The following is a 15,657-nucleotide window of genomic DNA, read 5'->3' on the forward strand; positions in this document are numbered from 1 at the left end:
TTTTTTTTTGTGTATTTTCTTTCACCACAAGGAGGCGCTGTTTTCAAACTTCACCGTTTTTTCATAGACGTCTTCAGCCATGGCCCATCATCAATCATAGCAAGTTTGGTTCGGATCGGACCTTCCATCGCAAAGTTATAAGAGTTTTGTTTTTCTGATGCGAAACATCAGAATCATCACGAACTTTGCCGCCCCCTATCTCGTGCGCCGTGCGACATTTGAAAACATTTTTGATACCGTGAGCTCCTCAACTGGTCCACAGGGACCTTACCAAGTTTGAAGGTGATCGCACGAAAACTCTAGGAGGAGTTAGTTCAAATACCATTGCTGCGAATTCGCCAAAATCGGCCAAAAATCGCCAATCAACCTAAGATGGCGGATTTCCTGTAGGTTTCACGGGAAAGTCGTCATCGACTTTTTTGACCGTCCCCACCTAATGAACGTGTGTACCAAGTTTCGTTCACATACGTTAAACCCGACATGAGTTGACCTAATAGAAGTTTTTTGCGTGACTTTTTAGCCCCTCCCACTTCCAATTTTCCACGCATTTTCCCCGAACGACTTTCAGACGTAAATTTACACCAGGATTGATGCGGTCACAAAAATCTGTGAGTTTTGGGGTATGGGAAAGGCCTCAAAAATGCGATTTACTTTTAGGAATAATAATAATAATAATAATAATAATAATAATCTTTTGCATTTCAATAGGGTTCTTGCAACCTTGTTGCTCGAACCCTAAAAACTACATTCACATGAGTGAGTGATTCTCACGATATGAAATGTTGCTGCGTTTTCCTTCTGTAGACTGTTGACCACCTGTGGCCGGTCACACGGCTGTAGTCTTGTGGCTGCTGCTCTGAGGCACAGAGAGACGCAGTGCCTCGCTGTCCTCTTCCTCCTCCTCCTCCTCCTCCTCCTCATCGCTATCCGTGTCCCTGAGGTTGGGACGCAGGCGGATGCGGCCACTGCTCCTCTGCTGCGTCTCCTGGAGGGCGGGCACCTTGATTCCCTCCTCGTCTGAAGACTGGTACGACTCGTAGTGATTGACGATGTGGATGCCGTCAAAAGTGGGCTGAGTGGATAGAACCCTCTGCCCTTTTAAGCAGCAGATCTGTGGGAGGAGGCAAGACAGAAAAAAGTTTAAACAAACGAAGCACTAAGGATGTCCCGATACAACTTTTACACTTCCGATACCGATACTGCAGCCTTGAGTATTGGCCGATATCGATCCGATACGATATCAGCACGAATCATACATAAGGTAATTACATATTTTGTAGTGTGGAATGTTAGAATAGGCTTGATCAAGTGATATTAGTTAAACAGAGAACAATAGTCAGCAACAGTAGGTTTGAGGAAAACTGACCCATTTATTACGAGCCGATGAGTTCGATTTTTTAACCTTCAACGTAAGAATATTGGATTTTTAGCCATGTTAATTTCATACAGTCTATGGTTAATTTCATCAGGAGGACAGTACCAAGTGCTAATGGGTGTTTTCAGAGCCCCCGTGTTTCACAGGTAACAGCGTGTCTTCAGAGAACACCCCCCTTGTTTTCACTATTTTGGATTAGCCCAACCCACTCAGGGTGAGTGGCTCCTCCCACAGGTAAACCTGGAGCCCGGGGATCGGCCCCGCAGACATACTTAGCTCCGTGTGTGGAGCTTCAGGACACATTTAAAACACACAAAGCTCTTGGCATGGCTGCTTTTTGGGGGTATAATGAACAAACGGAGGCTGTTGAAAGTCGACAGGTGGCGCTGGTTTATGAAATAATGTTGTTTTAGCAGCTCGCCTCAGGATAAGCTGGCGTGGTGCTAACCGCTAGCTCGCGCTCCCTGTGCGGCTTCGTAGCCTCTGATTTGAAATAGCAGTAGCACACACACGCTGTTGTTGTGATCATGCAGTGCCCACGTGATCACAACGGGCGCTGCTGGAGTGGAATGGACTGCTTATATCGGACCGATAACCAATATCAGATCGGGACATCCCTACAAAGCACACGCGTGTCAGTTGACATGAAAACATGAAATAACAAGTCATTGTAGAACTCAGAAAATCAGTGATATTTCTGTTTAGTCACAAATGAAATGTGATGTTTTTGAAGTGTGGTTGCATGAGGTACTACCACAGTCAGCAACGACTACAACATGCACGTCCCTGTGGCCAAGAAGCAGTTTGAGAAACAGATGTTCTCTGACGGATATTTAATTAACGAGAGGCTAACCTAATTAGTAAATCAGCGATTTTACATCACAGCACAGAGGAGTTTGTTTATACACTGCTGCCTCCATCAGTCACAAACTTGACCAAACGAGGCAGTCTCAGCAGAACAGCAGCTGCTTTTATTTCTGTGGACCTTGGTGTGGGAGAGTGGGTGAATGTTTTAGTTTACAGTTGTCCAACTGTGAGACAAAGCAGCGAAACGCATTTGTTGGATATCATAGACTGAAGCTGACACAGAGTTTACTGGGTGAGCGTTTTGTTAAGTGGCTAAAATATGTTATTCCTTGTGCCCCTGCTGGTAGCCATCTTGATGTGAGGGCCTCATACAACCACACTTTAAAAAACCTTAACTATGCTCTGAACAAATGGACACAGCAATTGAGCAATGAGAAAAACAACCAAACAAACAAGCAGTGGCCCAATTCAACACCACGTGAGAGTATGCAGCTGTGGTTTTGAAAATGGGTCAATGTCTAGATTCATCCTTTGAAATGACCATAGTATTCATACATGGGTAAATATGTTTTTTTTTTTTACAAAGGCTTGAGGGAATTATAAAATAATAGATATTGTTCACCGATGGTTCATCATTTATTTTACAATTGAACAATTTATTATACATAAAAGAATTTAATAGAATACACATTCAGTGAAGGTGTGTTCTCAAAACAGAAATATTCTGGTGCACTAATGACAACAGGATGGAATGGATGTTTAGGTTTAATGTACACAAGTTGGCTATTTGGAGTCAATTTCGAGTGTCCAGTATGTTTTAGGGAGGAAACCAGAGTTCCCAAATGGCCTTTTTCCACTATGGTCCCGGCTCGCCTCAGCACGGCACGGCACAGGTTGCATTTCCACTCCAAAAATAGTACCTACTCAACGTAGGCGGAGTCATCACCGCATGGCTGCATGACACTGCGGTGACTCCGTTATTTAGATTTTAGACATTTCCCTGGTAATTGATGGAGATTAACCCACGTTTTTAACTAATCTACAGTTTGGCATTGTTCGGCTTGATTCTTGTGTCAGTTTCTTCATGTGACGGCACTCAGTGACTAATCAGTGCTCGGCAGTCTGGTGACGTCACGTATAGCACCTACTCAGCGTGCTTGGACCTTTACCAGAGCAGGTACTAAAAAGAGTACCTGGGACCAGGACTATGCTAGTGGAAACGCAACTTAACCATGCCACAGACTCATTTAAATAAAGGGCGGGGGATGGGCGGGGGATGCCAGATCAGAGCTCATGTGATCACGAGAGACGGAGTCAGGACAGCTGTCCACGTGATTGATTCACTAAGGCTGAATGTTTCATACCAGATGTGAACACACAGATGAGGTCAGGTGGACTCACCTGATTTGACCTGCCATACAGTGGACAGACATGTAGGAAGAGACGCATTCAAAGTCCGGATCAGAAAACACAGTCACAGAAACAACCCTACGTTTACCTGCACCTCTCTACACTTCCTGTTGACATCACGCTGAAGGGAAAGTGGAATCTATTCAAGAGTGTGTCAGAGTGTGTCTGGCACCAGCAGCAGTAAAAATTTCCAGCAGGTTTTATTGCAGACTGTGATGAAGAAGGAGGAGGAAGAGGAGGAGGAGGAGTAGGAAGAAGGTGGTGGGCCTCGTGATGAAGACATCATCACTTTCAGGTTTGCTCACTGCAGACACTTGAGGTAGCATGATTCATAGCAGACCACCTTCTGCCCGAGATGACCACCAGGCAAAACCAAGAGAGGGGAAATGACTGTGTGTGTGTGTGTGTGTGACCTCAGGTGAAGTTTAACTGCACTTCCACTTTTTAGAAAAACATACTCTCACTGACCACACAGCTTTTATTATTATATTTGACTGTATTTTATTCTATTTTTATGTTGCATTTGTGTGTTCTTGTGTAAGGTGACCTTGAGTGTCAGAAAGGCACCAACAAATAAAATGTATTATTATTGTTATGATTATGATTATTAATAATAATAATAATAAACAAGAAGCTGTCGCTGAAGTTTGTGTAAAGCAAATGAGTTTCTCCTCTTCACACATTACAGTGTTTATGTCAGAAAAAAACAATGTGGAGTAAAGAAGTATGTATGAGTAAAACCTGAAAACAGTCGTCCTCCACAAATGCTACACAAAGAGGTTTCAAATGAAATTTTGATTTGAGAATAAAAAATATCAATTGTTCAGGATTTGGATTTTAGTACCATTATCCTGTGTTTTATATACATTTTTTATACATCTAATCGATGAGTTGAATGAATGGATTACCACATCAGTTTTTTTAACGCTTCATGAACCCACGCAGTCACTTTACTTTGTCACTATGTGTGTCTAGAGCAAAAATAAGGTGACTTACAAACTTACACCATTAACTTAGTCAGAAACATTGACTATTGAAAAGAAAACTGGGTCACCACATTACTCCTTGCAAAGAGAACAAACTCAGCTGCCAATTCGTAATAAACCGGCCTCTCCTTATGGTCTAAAATTGTAACGTATGCCAACGAGGGTTCAATTTTGATTGCATTTTGTACAAATGTCACACAGTGAAAGCCAAAGTGATATCTGAGAGTATTTACACAGTGCATGTAGAGTCACCTCCACACAGGAAGTCTATGGGTGTAGTTGACACTTCTACTAATCTGTTGGCTTCAAAGCAAAATCATATCTGAGGGAATGTAGTGAATCTTCTAGAAACCTTGATCAAAGAAAACAAGAAAATCTGAATCTCTACCAGGAAAAATAAAAATGTAAACCACACTGATGTGATTAGAAATGGATGTGGTGACTCTTCCTCTGCCTCTCACCTCGTGTTTGAGCTCTGCTATCTGGTCTTTGAGGTCACGGATGTACTGGCTTGAGTCGGTGTGGTTCAGCTGGCCTTGGACCTTCCCCTCTTCTTTCTGTTGATAAAAGAGATGAGATTGTGTGTGTTTAAAACAAGAAAAAATAAAAATAAAAAGCTGCAGCACTCAGAGGGAGGTGAAGAAATATACATACAGTCAGTGGTGAAGGAGTTGTGCATGCTGAAAACCAGCCTGAGACATGGAGAAAATATGGTTTCCAGAAGACAGAAAAAGCTGATTTTAGCCAATAAAATGTATGTCTGCTCAAGTGCACCACTTTACATCACCATTATAAAGCTTTTCTGGCTTTTTTTTGGCTTGGTAAATCACTCTCCTGCAACAAAATCCCTTGAGAAAATGAGTATTAGTGATTTTACATGTCGGCACACAGGAGATGCGATCCACTGCTTTCGTTGTTTTAATTTTGTGTTTTGAAATGTTTCGTTTGACAAAGTCACATGAGGCAGCAGTAGATCAGCAGCTCCTGTTTCTCCGTGAGGTCAAAATGCCAATAACTTTTTTCTTTTGTGTCCCTGCTGGCAGCTCGACTGTGTGTCAAACAAACGTCAGAACAACTGAACGACCATTTTCAATAGCAACACTCTGAGGAAACCTGTTGTTATTAAGTGGACAAACTGTGGCTTATGCTGGAGCCTAAATACCAAAACCACAGCACAACAACCTGCGAGCAAAATGACAGATGCCAAAAGGAAACAAGGCATTTGTGTCTCATTGCTGCTTGATTTCCTCCCTGGGGACGAGTGACTGCTTGTTAGCCCTGACAGTTAAACAGCCCGAGTGATGTTTATTTTCCTCAGTAAAGAAGACATCTGCAGAATTTAGAAACTACCAAACACACACACACACACACACACGCACGCACGCTCTGGTACAAACCTCAAATCACACCCATGAATCTACAAGTGCTACAGTGAGACCAGTAAAGGTGGCACTCTGGAGTTTAGACCGCAGGCTGCAACACATAACAGATGAAGAGGGGAAGACAGCAGGGGTGGCTTTTCAATGCACAGAGATGACACTGCGTGCCGTGAACTACAGATGGGCTGTTTGATTCGTGTGCTGAGGCAGGGTCGAGTTTAGTGCATCCCAGAAGATTTGAACACGATTATTCCAAGAAACTGTTGTTTTTGAGGTTGAGCTGCTCCAAAACACTGCGACGACGAGGGCCAGGCAGTTAATAACACTTCCTAACGCTCAGCTGTGTGAAGGAGCAGGTGTCAGACTGTAGCTAAGGATGCCAAACGTCTCACACCCATACAATAACATGTCTTCCTTGCCTTCCAGCAGCTTTACACTCTCCTGAGCTTTGTTTAAGGCAAAACAGTCACATATTTACAACCACGTTGCTTTGTTTACTGCACTGTCACTGGGAAAAGATTTCATTAATCATGATGGAAATCATTATCACCACATCTTAAAGGGGAATGGTATGCAGGACTTGTACATTGTGTTAGGCTGCCTTTTGTAGGCCCAAGTAGCTGAGTAGCTATGTACTGTATGTACTGTATCTATGTCACCTCTATGTCAATCTTAAAGATGTGGTCACATGGCCTTTTCAAAATAAAAAATGTGAGTTATGGAGGTCTACTTAAAAATCCATCAACCTCCCACTCTAACCACTAGGAGGGTGAGGGAGTCTTTTAACCCTTTGACTCCCTCACCCTCCTTCCACTCCTATGGGCAGCCCATGGGTCAAAGACTAGGGAACCTCTGTGCAAAGTACCCAATCCCCATTGATTGGGTTAATTGGACACTCAGGCACCGGGGCCCACACACAGTGTTCTATTTCATCCTTACTGACCGACTGAGGCAGAGCTTTAATCACTAGATATAAACAAACACGAATAACAACAGTGGACCGGTGAGAAAGCTCATCTTCCGGTGTCACCTGAGGATCAGTTCCTTTTCATCTCCTCTTGTCGCAGGGAGCCTTCCCGTCTCTCTAGGTAACACGACATGCTCGTAAGTTACTCTATAAACTGTCCTTATTGACGCTTATTGACCTGCCGAGGACTGTGGGTAAGTGACCACCTTTGTTAAACTCTTAATTGGTGTGCGTGAGAAGACGATTCGAGCAAAGCCAGATAAAATCCTCAGTGCTGATTTTATCTATTCACACTGCTGACAAAAGTCATGTTCGTGGACTTTTTTTTTTTTTTTTTTTAACCAGTGGATCCTGTAAATTTCCCCTATGTGAGACTAATAAAGAATGATCTTATATTACCCTTCTTGTTGTGGGATTTAAATATCACTGATTTTGTCGGTCAATTGTATGCGACACGCTGTCCTTATGCAACCCCACAAAGCAAATAAGTCAAATCAAAGCTCAGGAAGGAGAAATGCCAATGCAGAGCATTAGAACTGTATCTGATACTAAATGATATGTATTCGTGTATGCAAAGTCTTTTGTGGCACTGACGTGCACGTTACTCAGAATCTGTGGAGGATGTGTGAAACTTCGCTGCTTTGGCGTGAAATGATGATTATACTTTTACTATGATTGAACTTTGTGATTAATTTATCAGGAAGCTGCTGCTGCTGCTGCTGCTGATTCTCGGTAAAGCGCAGATATGATTTATTTTAAACTGTTGCCCACAAATCTAAAACACACTCATGCTTCATTAGAGGGTTTTTTGTTTGTCAGCATGTGTAACATGACAAATTTAGACCACTTTAGATTGGTAGAGCAAACATGGTAACGACTTGTTGACGCTACAACATCTCTGAGCATGTTGTCAAACCTCAAAATAAACCATGCATGTCACCTTTGGTAGAGTCTCTGCTTCAAGATGAGAAACCACTTCCTCTCAGCACAGAGACTGTGGCACTGTGGCGTTAGCGGTGCTCCGTCACACAGTCATAAACCTACACAGCTTAGCTTTACTTACAGTGTCTTTCACCATCGTTTTCTTAAAATTCTTTTTATATTAGTCCTAACATTTCTGGTAATAATTACTTCTGGTTGGTTACTAGAGGAGTAAAAAAAAATGTACAGAACTTTTTTCAGGTTATACCCAGCACACGTTGCCTTTGTCCAGATATAAAAGCTCTTAATCTTGCGAACACTTCACCTTTTTTTTCTCAGTACACAAAAGCAGAGTAGACCCTAAAATTAGCAGCTCTATGTTCTGAATCAAAAATCTATTTTAACCAAATCGTGACCCAAGGAATGGAAATCGATTAACTGTCATAACCTCTGACAGTTAATCATTACATTACATGTAATTTTGCAGACACTTTTATCCAAAGCGACTTACAATGGAATTGAGTACAATCACCCAGGGGTGGAGTCAAACTTGCGACAATTGCGATCATGATGTCTTTTGCACACAGGGTACCGGTCTTAACCACTGAGCCACTCCACCCCCATCACACTCCAACTGACTTGAAATCCAGCAACCTTTAATATTCAAGCTTTGCCTGTAACCTTTAGCTGCAGAAAAGTTGCTAGTTTTAAGCCTGATCTGCTTCTTTGTCAATACCAGTGACATATTGTAGGTCTTTGTAACACTGAAACTGAATGGTCAAATTTGTGTCTTAAGACTGTAATCAGGTATGACATAGAGACTGTGGATCATAGGCAACATTATCATTTCTTGTGGACACAAAACCCGTGAAAAAACTAAACATAACAATAACCAAGACCTGAAACATAAGCGCAGTCTAGGAAATAAGACGGGAGTAGCAGAGAGAGAGGACTCCTCCAAAGTGTTGCTTCTACTTCTTACCTGATTCATAAGTCAGTTCTAACATGGCTGAATATTTGCCTGAGAAGTTAATGGCGCGGGGCGATGGTAGCTCAGTGGTAGAGCAAGTCATCTTTCAACTCAAAAGTTGTGGGTTTGATTTCCAGCTCCACTAGTCTACATGCTGATGTGTCCTTGGGCAAGACACCTAAGAAAATGTGCAGTAGAAAAATGTGCTGCACATGGATGTGCTGTATGAAAGCTTTGAGACTAGAGCAGCGCTATATAAAAATAAATCATTTATCATTTCAATGGCTGCAATCACTAGTTTCAGGTCTTTCTAACAGAACATTAACAACAACTTTGTAAAGTATATGTTCCCATTTAGAGGAAAACAGACAATAAAGTACAACACATGTGAGTGGACACTAGATTTCTGTTTGCAAACGGTCAACATGGTGAAGGCCAAAGTGGTTCTGGAGGCTTAAAAACAAGAGCTGAGATTCTCATGGGCGACGTCATGACCGAATGCCACTTGATTGGAAAGAACTCCAATCAAGTATCACATCTTATACTGCAAACTAAGTCCTGCCCTTTAATGTGGCCTTTGGACATTACAAATAAATAAGCAACCTGCTGAGGGTTTCCACACTGTCACACTTTGAAGATGTCTGCAGTTCTCCCCTCATTTAGCTGTCAAGACACAGGGAGATGTGTTATTAATGTGTCTTTGAGTAAGTTTCATTTTGCATTTGAAGTTTCCGAGTTTTAAAAACTGAAATGGTGCAGATCAAATCGCAAAGGTGGAGTCTTTACTGCAGTCTCTTTATTAAAAACTAACAATGAACTGGATGACCAATCCACTGGTGTGTGTGTGTTTTTTCTCCATCACTTCCTAAGAAAACCTCAGACCACACTGTTAGATGGTGTTTCAGTGTGGAGGTTATCTGTAGGCGTCATGCTTATTTATAAATAGTCTGGCCCTTCAGCTCAGATGATGGATAAACACCTGACACTCAGGAGAGTATTTACATTCACACGTCAAAAAGCTTCCGCTTTCCACCGCCTGAAAACCAAAGTAGACAAAAGTTCAAGAAAGTGACGTGAAAACTTAATCATAAGCATTTATAAGCATTGATAAGTACTCAGTAGTCACTACTTTATGACACGAGTACTTAATAATTACTACCATATCATTACATAAGTACTCAGTAGTCGTTACTATTACGACACGAGTACTCAGTGGTACTCAGGTAATAGTATAGGTGTCAGTATCCCAAACAATGGATAGTGACGGACATTTGATCATAACACTTTTCAAATGAAAGTGAATCACATGAAGAAGGTAGTAAAATAACCTCAGAACGTCCTCCGTTCTGACACGCGTTCAACATCATATTAAGACAAACAGCAGAAGTCAGAGATTGTTCACCACTGAGCAGAGGTGGTGATGAGTCAATCTTCTTTCCTCTAATGAAAACAAAGTCCTGGAAAGTTCCTTAGTATTAATTCTTTACAAGCAACAGACATGAATATTAGTAACAAAATAAAAAGTCTCTTTATCCGTTTGATTAACAGACAATATTTATAGACCTAAAGTGAATCAGAAAAGTTGATTTGATCTGTTATCACCTGCTACTACTGTTGAAGGTTTGTGCTCCTGTATTTGTTATGGTCATCTTTTGTTGTGTGTGACGTTACATTTGTTTGGGGGTAAACACCGGTTCCTTCACTCCTGCTCGTTGAGATTTGCCCCTACATGCAGTTTATTTTCTGTCAATAGTTCCTATCACGACTAAATAAAAGTGTTCATTTAACATCTATCCATAACACAAACAGACAACAATGTATTTCTACTTATGGAATAGAAAAAAATCTACATAACAAGAATATGACAAGAGCCTGTTGTCAAAAAAACTTCACAAATCTTTTTTTAAATCCGTACAAAAACACAGCATCGGCCACCTCCAGTGCAGCTTTTGTACCTGAAACAGTTTCTAATGAACACGTTAATGTTTGCATCAGAAATAAAATACTCCGCTAATCACAATCTCACAGACTGTGTGGGTGTAGACTGACTGGATTTGAATAACAGAGGTGTCTCCATGGCGATGAGAGCAAACAATACATCAACATCTTTAGTGTTAAGATCGCAGACTAGATGACGAGATTAGATATGAACATTAAAGGCCACATAGACCGGAAACTCCAATTAACGCTGCGTTTGTGTGTGTGTATCTGCGTCATTAACTCGTTTATGAAACCCTAAAGTTTCAAAACAACAGTTCAGCCCCTGCTGAGAAAATAGTGTTGTATTGTTTTCCTGGGCTCTGCGAAGCGGATCGACACTTCCTTAATTTGATGTCGTCATCAGAAATCCTCACCACTCCTCTCACCACCGTAGCGCCTCCCGGTGCGGGCACTAGTCCGGGCACATCCGGTTGCGTACATTCAACCACAGAAGAAGAAGAACTACTCTCGTTGTAGCTGCTGAGATGCAGAGCATCCACCGTGCCAGAGGGGGAGCTGTGTATCTGAGAGCTTCCAGGTACCTGGCCAATCACAGGACCGTGGGAAAGCTCTCGTTGGCTGGCCAATCACAACACAGTCCACAATCTGGGGGTGTGGTTTTGGTCTGAAACAGCGCGGCTGACGAGAGCGTCAGTGAGGAGATATTTTGATCGGCTCGTTTGCAGCGATTAGGAGGTTTTTAACCATGAAAACAAGTTAATATATGTAAGTAGACCTCCATAACTAACATATATGTGACCATGAAAACAAGTTAATATATGTAAGTAGACCTCCATAACTAACATATATGTGACCATGAAAACAAGTTAATATATGTAAGTAGACCTCCATAACTAACATATATGTGACCATGAAAACAAGTTAATATATGTAAGTAGACCTCCATAACTAACATATATGTGACCATGAAAACAAGTTAATATATGTAAGTAGACCTCCATAACTAACATATGTGTGACCATGAAAACAAGTTAATATATGTAAGTAGACCTCCATAACTAACATATATGTGACCATGAAAACAAGTTAATATATGTAAGTAGACCTCCATAACTAACATATATGTGACCATGAAAACAAGTTAATATATGTAAGTAGACCTCCATAACTAACATATACGTGACCGTGAAAACAAGTTAATATATGTAAGTAGACCTCCATAACTCACATATACGTGACCATGGAAACAAGTTAATATATGTAAGTAGACCTCCATAACTAACATATATGTGACCATGAAAACAAGTTAATATATGTAAGTAGACCTCCATAACTAACATATATGTGACCATGAAAACAAGTTAATATATGTAAGTAGACCTCCATAACTAACATATATGTGACCATGAAAACAAGTTAATATATGTAAGTAGACCTCCATAACTAACATATATGTGACCATGAAAACAAGTTAATATATGTAAGTAGACCTCCATAACTAACATATATATGTGACCATGAAAACAAGTTAATATATGTAAGTAGACCTCCATAACTAACATATATGTGACCATGAAAACAAGTTAATATATGTAAGTAGACCTCCATAACTAACATATATGTGACCATGAAAACAAGTTAATATATGTAAGTAGACCTCCATAACTAACATATATGTGACCATGAAAACAAGTTAATATATGTAAGTAGACCTCCATAACTAACATATATATGTGACCATGAAAACAAGTTAATATATGTAAGTAGACCTCCATAACTAACATATATGTGACCATGAAAACAAGTTAATATATGTAAGTAGACCTCCATAACTAACATATATGTGACCATGAAAACAAGTTAATATATGTAAGTAGACCTCCATAACTAACATATACGTGACCATGAAAACAAGTTAATATATGTAAGTAGACCTCCATAACTAACATATATGTGACCATGAAAACAAGTTAATATATGGGAGTAGACCTCCATAACTAACATATATGTGACCATGAAAACAAGTTAATATATGTAAGTAGACCTCCATAACTAACATATATGTGACCATGAAAACAAGTTAATATATGGGAGTAGACCTCCATAACTAACATATATGTGACCATGAAAACAAGTTAATATATGTAAGTAGACCTCCATAACTAACATACATGTGACCATGAAAACAAGTTAATATATGTAAGTAGACCTCCATAACTAACATATATGAGACCATGAAAACAACTTAATATATGTAAGTAGACCTCCATAACTAACATATATGTGACCATGAAAACAAGTTAATATATGTAAGTAGACCTCCATAACTAACATATATGTGACCATGAAAACAAGTTAATATATGTAAGTAGACCTCCATAACTAACATGACTTCTTGAAACTCAGCTCTGTCACTATACACACAGTCCTGTTCAAGAAGAGAAGGAAATTCTGAGTGATGTGATGTTCAGAGTGAGCAGGGACTTTACCTCAATCTCAAGCTCTGAGATCTGTTGTTGGAGTTCAGCCATAGCAGCAATGTTGTCAGCTTCCCTCAGCCTCACAGCCATCACCTCCTCTTTACTCTGCAACATGAACAAAGTTAAAGGTAAACCACAAAGAAAAAAAACTTTCAAGAAAGGCAAAGGTGACATTTTTTTTTAACAACAGATCTCCACGGGTCCAAAGAACAGATGGAAACATTTAGATTACCATTGATAGTACAGTTACATACTTTATTGTAATATATTTACAATTTTAATAACAATTGTATTAAGTTAGCATTTCTCTTTAAATCCCTAGGAATAATTTAGGGCTTGGCAAAAAGAGTTTTTAAGAAATATTGATATATTTGACCTTACTTTGTACAACTTGGGACAGCGAGCACTCAGTATTCTTTATGTCATCATTCAGTGTAAGGTGGTTAAATATGTCTGTGCCTGAGGCTGAACCTGTTTTTGTTTTGTTTTCCAATTATGTCAAGGAAGGTCTTACTTTTCTGATGTTTCTAAGGTGATAAAATGCTAGTTTATTTTCCATTTTTGGATGTGTGTGTGCATGTGTTGCTCAGGGTGTTTCCTGAATGGTGAGAAATGTTTACACACACACACACACACACAGACACTATCATCATAGCACGTCCCTTCATAGTCGTGGCTGATGAGGCTACACACGGGTCAAAACTGATTTTCTACGTCTATACAGCTGCATGTGATTCAGAGAGAAGACCAAACTACTCTTGTAGATTGACAGATGACAGATGACAGACATCAAAGATGTCTTGCTTTGGCCGAGTGTTGCACACCAGCATCACACTTATGTACCAACCTTGCATTCAATCTCAGCCTGTCTCCTCTTGAGCTCTTTCAGCTGCACATTTAGATCTCGATTTTGCGTCGTCAATGTTTTCACACGCTCTTCATGAGCGCGACTCTCCTGCTCCGCCCGCCGCAGCTGGTTGCTGTGAATCTGGTTCTGTGAGCAGAGATGTCACTTTAGTGTCACTGATTTACAACTGTTTTTACTAGCACATGTCAGGTTGTTCAGTTTTCAGATACAGCATATTGGAACTGAGTTATAGGGCAGGTGAAGGCTGCCACCCAAAGGCCGATTTGTGACAGTGCAGGTAAAGAATTCACTCCTTGTCAGCGTTTTTACTATTAGACATGCTCCGCTGCTTTCCATATACAGGTAATAATATGGAAAAAGATTTTCTTTCTACAATTTAAAAGTATTATGTGTAAAGTAAAACATTTCAGTTTGAAGCATGGATTTTTTTTTTCTTTAATTGTGTCCACATCCCCCCCCACCCTGCCTGGTCTAGTTACCCCACATCACACAATCAGAAAATGAAGAAAGAATAAAAATAATAATAATTACAGGTTGACACTGCAAGGCATCCAGTTAACCACACACTAGAGTATGACCCAGTGACATTGATAAACAAAATATTTATTTTTCTTATAAATATTTTTTCAAATGTCTATTTGATGTCATAGCAGCAGAAACGAAGGGTGTTTTAATTTGTGGGGGAGATCTAAACGTTATTAGAAACCACAAATTAGATACAACCAGCCTCAAAACGAACAAAATGCATTTGACAAGACTGGAAACCCTGGAGAAAGACCTCACACATTACTCAGCAGCACATCACAAGGTCCACTCAAGGATAGACTTCTTTCTCATGAATGTAGAGGACAACCATTAAAAATGGCATACAGTATGGAGATCTTGGGATACTGAATAATGATCGCAGACAGTAAAAACAGACACAAAAAGATATATAGAGGAAACTGAAAATGGCACAGTAGATCCAACAATATAATATTTATCGATGAAACTACACATGCAAAAAGGGTTCAAGTGGAGGCTTATAGAATACTTAATGAGAAGTTAAGGGAATTTGAACAGAAATACCAAAAAAACACACGACCCAACGATATGTCAGCAAATTAAGGAATAAATAAATGAATAAATGACAAAATACTAGACAACATTGAGAAGCAGGGCTAATGATGTAGGCCCAAGGGCCACTAAAATACTGGCAAAACAACAAGAAATTAATAATATAAATGAAATCAGAGATCCCCATACAGATATGGTAATATCTGCTCCAGAGGGTATTGAAAAAAAACCTTCCAAATAAGGACATCCCAACTTCCAAAGATATTAAAAAGACTTATGGCACGTTTCCACCGGCTCGACCTGACACGCCTCGGCACTGCACGGTTATTTTGCGTTTCCACTGGCATAGTACCTACACTGAAAACAACTGCTTTACTAGTCACTTGTCAGTCGTGTGTGTGTGTGTGTCGCTTGTAAAACAAAGTCATGGCAGTTTCATGCAGCCGTACAGTGATGACTCCACCCACGTTGAGTAGGTACTATTTTGTGGAAAACCA

General features: G+C 40.2%; 1 protein-coding gene across 4 annotated transcripts in view; it reads right to left on the reverse strand.

Moving 5' to 3' along the window:
• Window positions 1–743: 743 nt before the first annotated feature.
• Window positions 744–15,657, reverse strand: part of evi5b (ecotropic viral integration site 5b) — a 46,771-nt gene continuing 31,857 nt past the window's right edge. For all 4 annotated transcript variants that reach the window (XM_058638012.1, XM_058638014.1, XM_058638011.1 and 1 more), the window contains 4 exons: window positions 14,084–14,230; window positions 13,246–13,341; window positions 5,040–5,135; window positions 744–1,111 (listed from right to left, as the gene is read on the reverse strand). In XM_058638012.1, the coding sequence (XP_058493995.1) occupies window positions 827–1,111; window positions 5,040–5,135; window positions 13,246–13,341; window positions 14,084–14,230 (624 nt within the window). In that variant the 3' untranslated portion in view covers window positions 744–826. The remainder of the gene's footprint in view (window positions 1,112–5,039; window positions 5,136–13,245; window positions 13,342–14,083; window positions 14,231–15,657) is intronic.

This window comes from Solea solea, chromosome 9, assembly GCF_958295425.1.
Source record: "Solea solea chromosome 9, fSolSol10.1, whole genome shotgun sequence".
NCBI lineage: Eukaryota > Metazoa > Chordata > Actinopteri > Pleuronectiformes > Soleidae > Solea > Solea solea.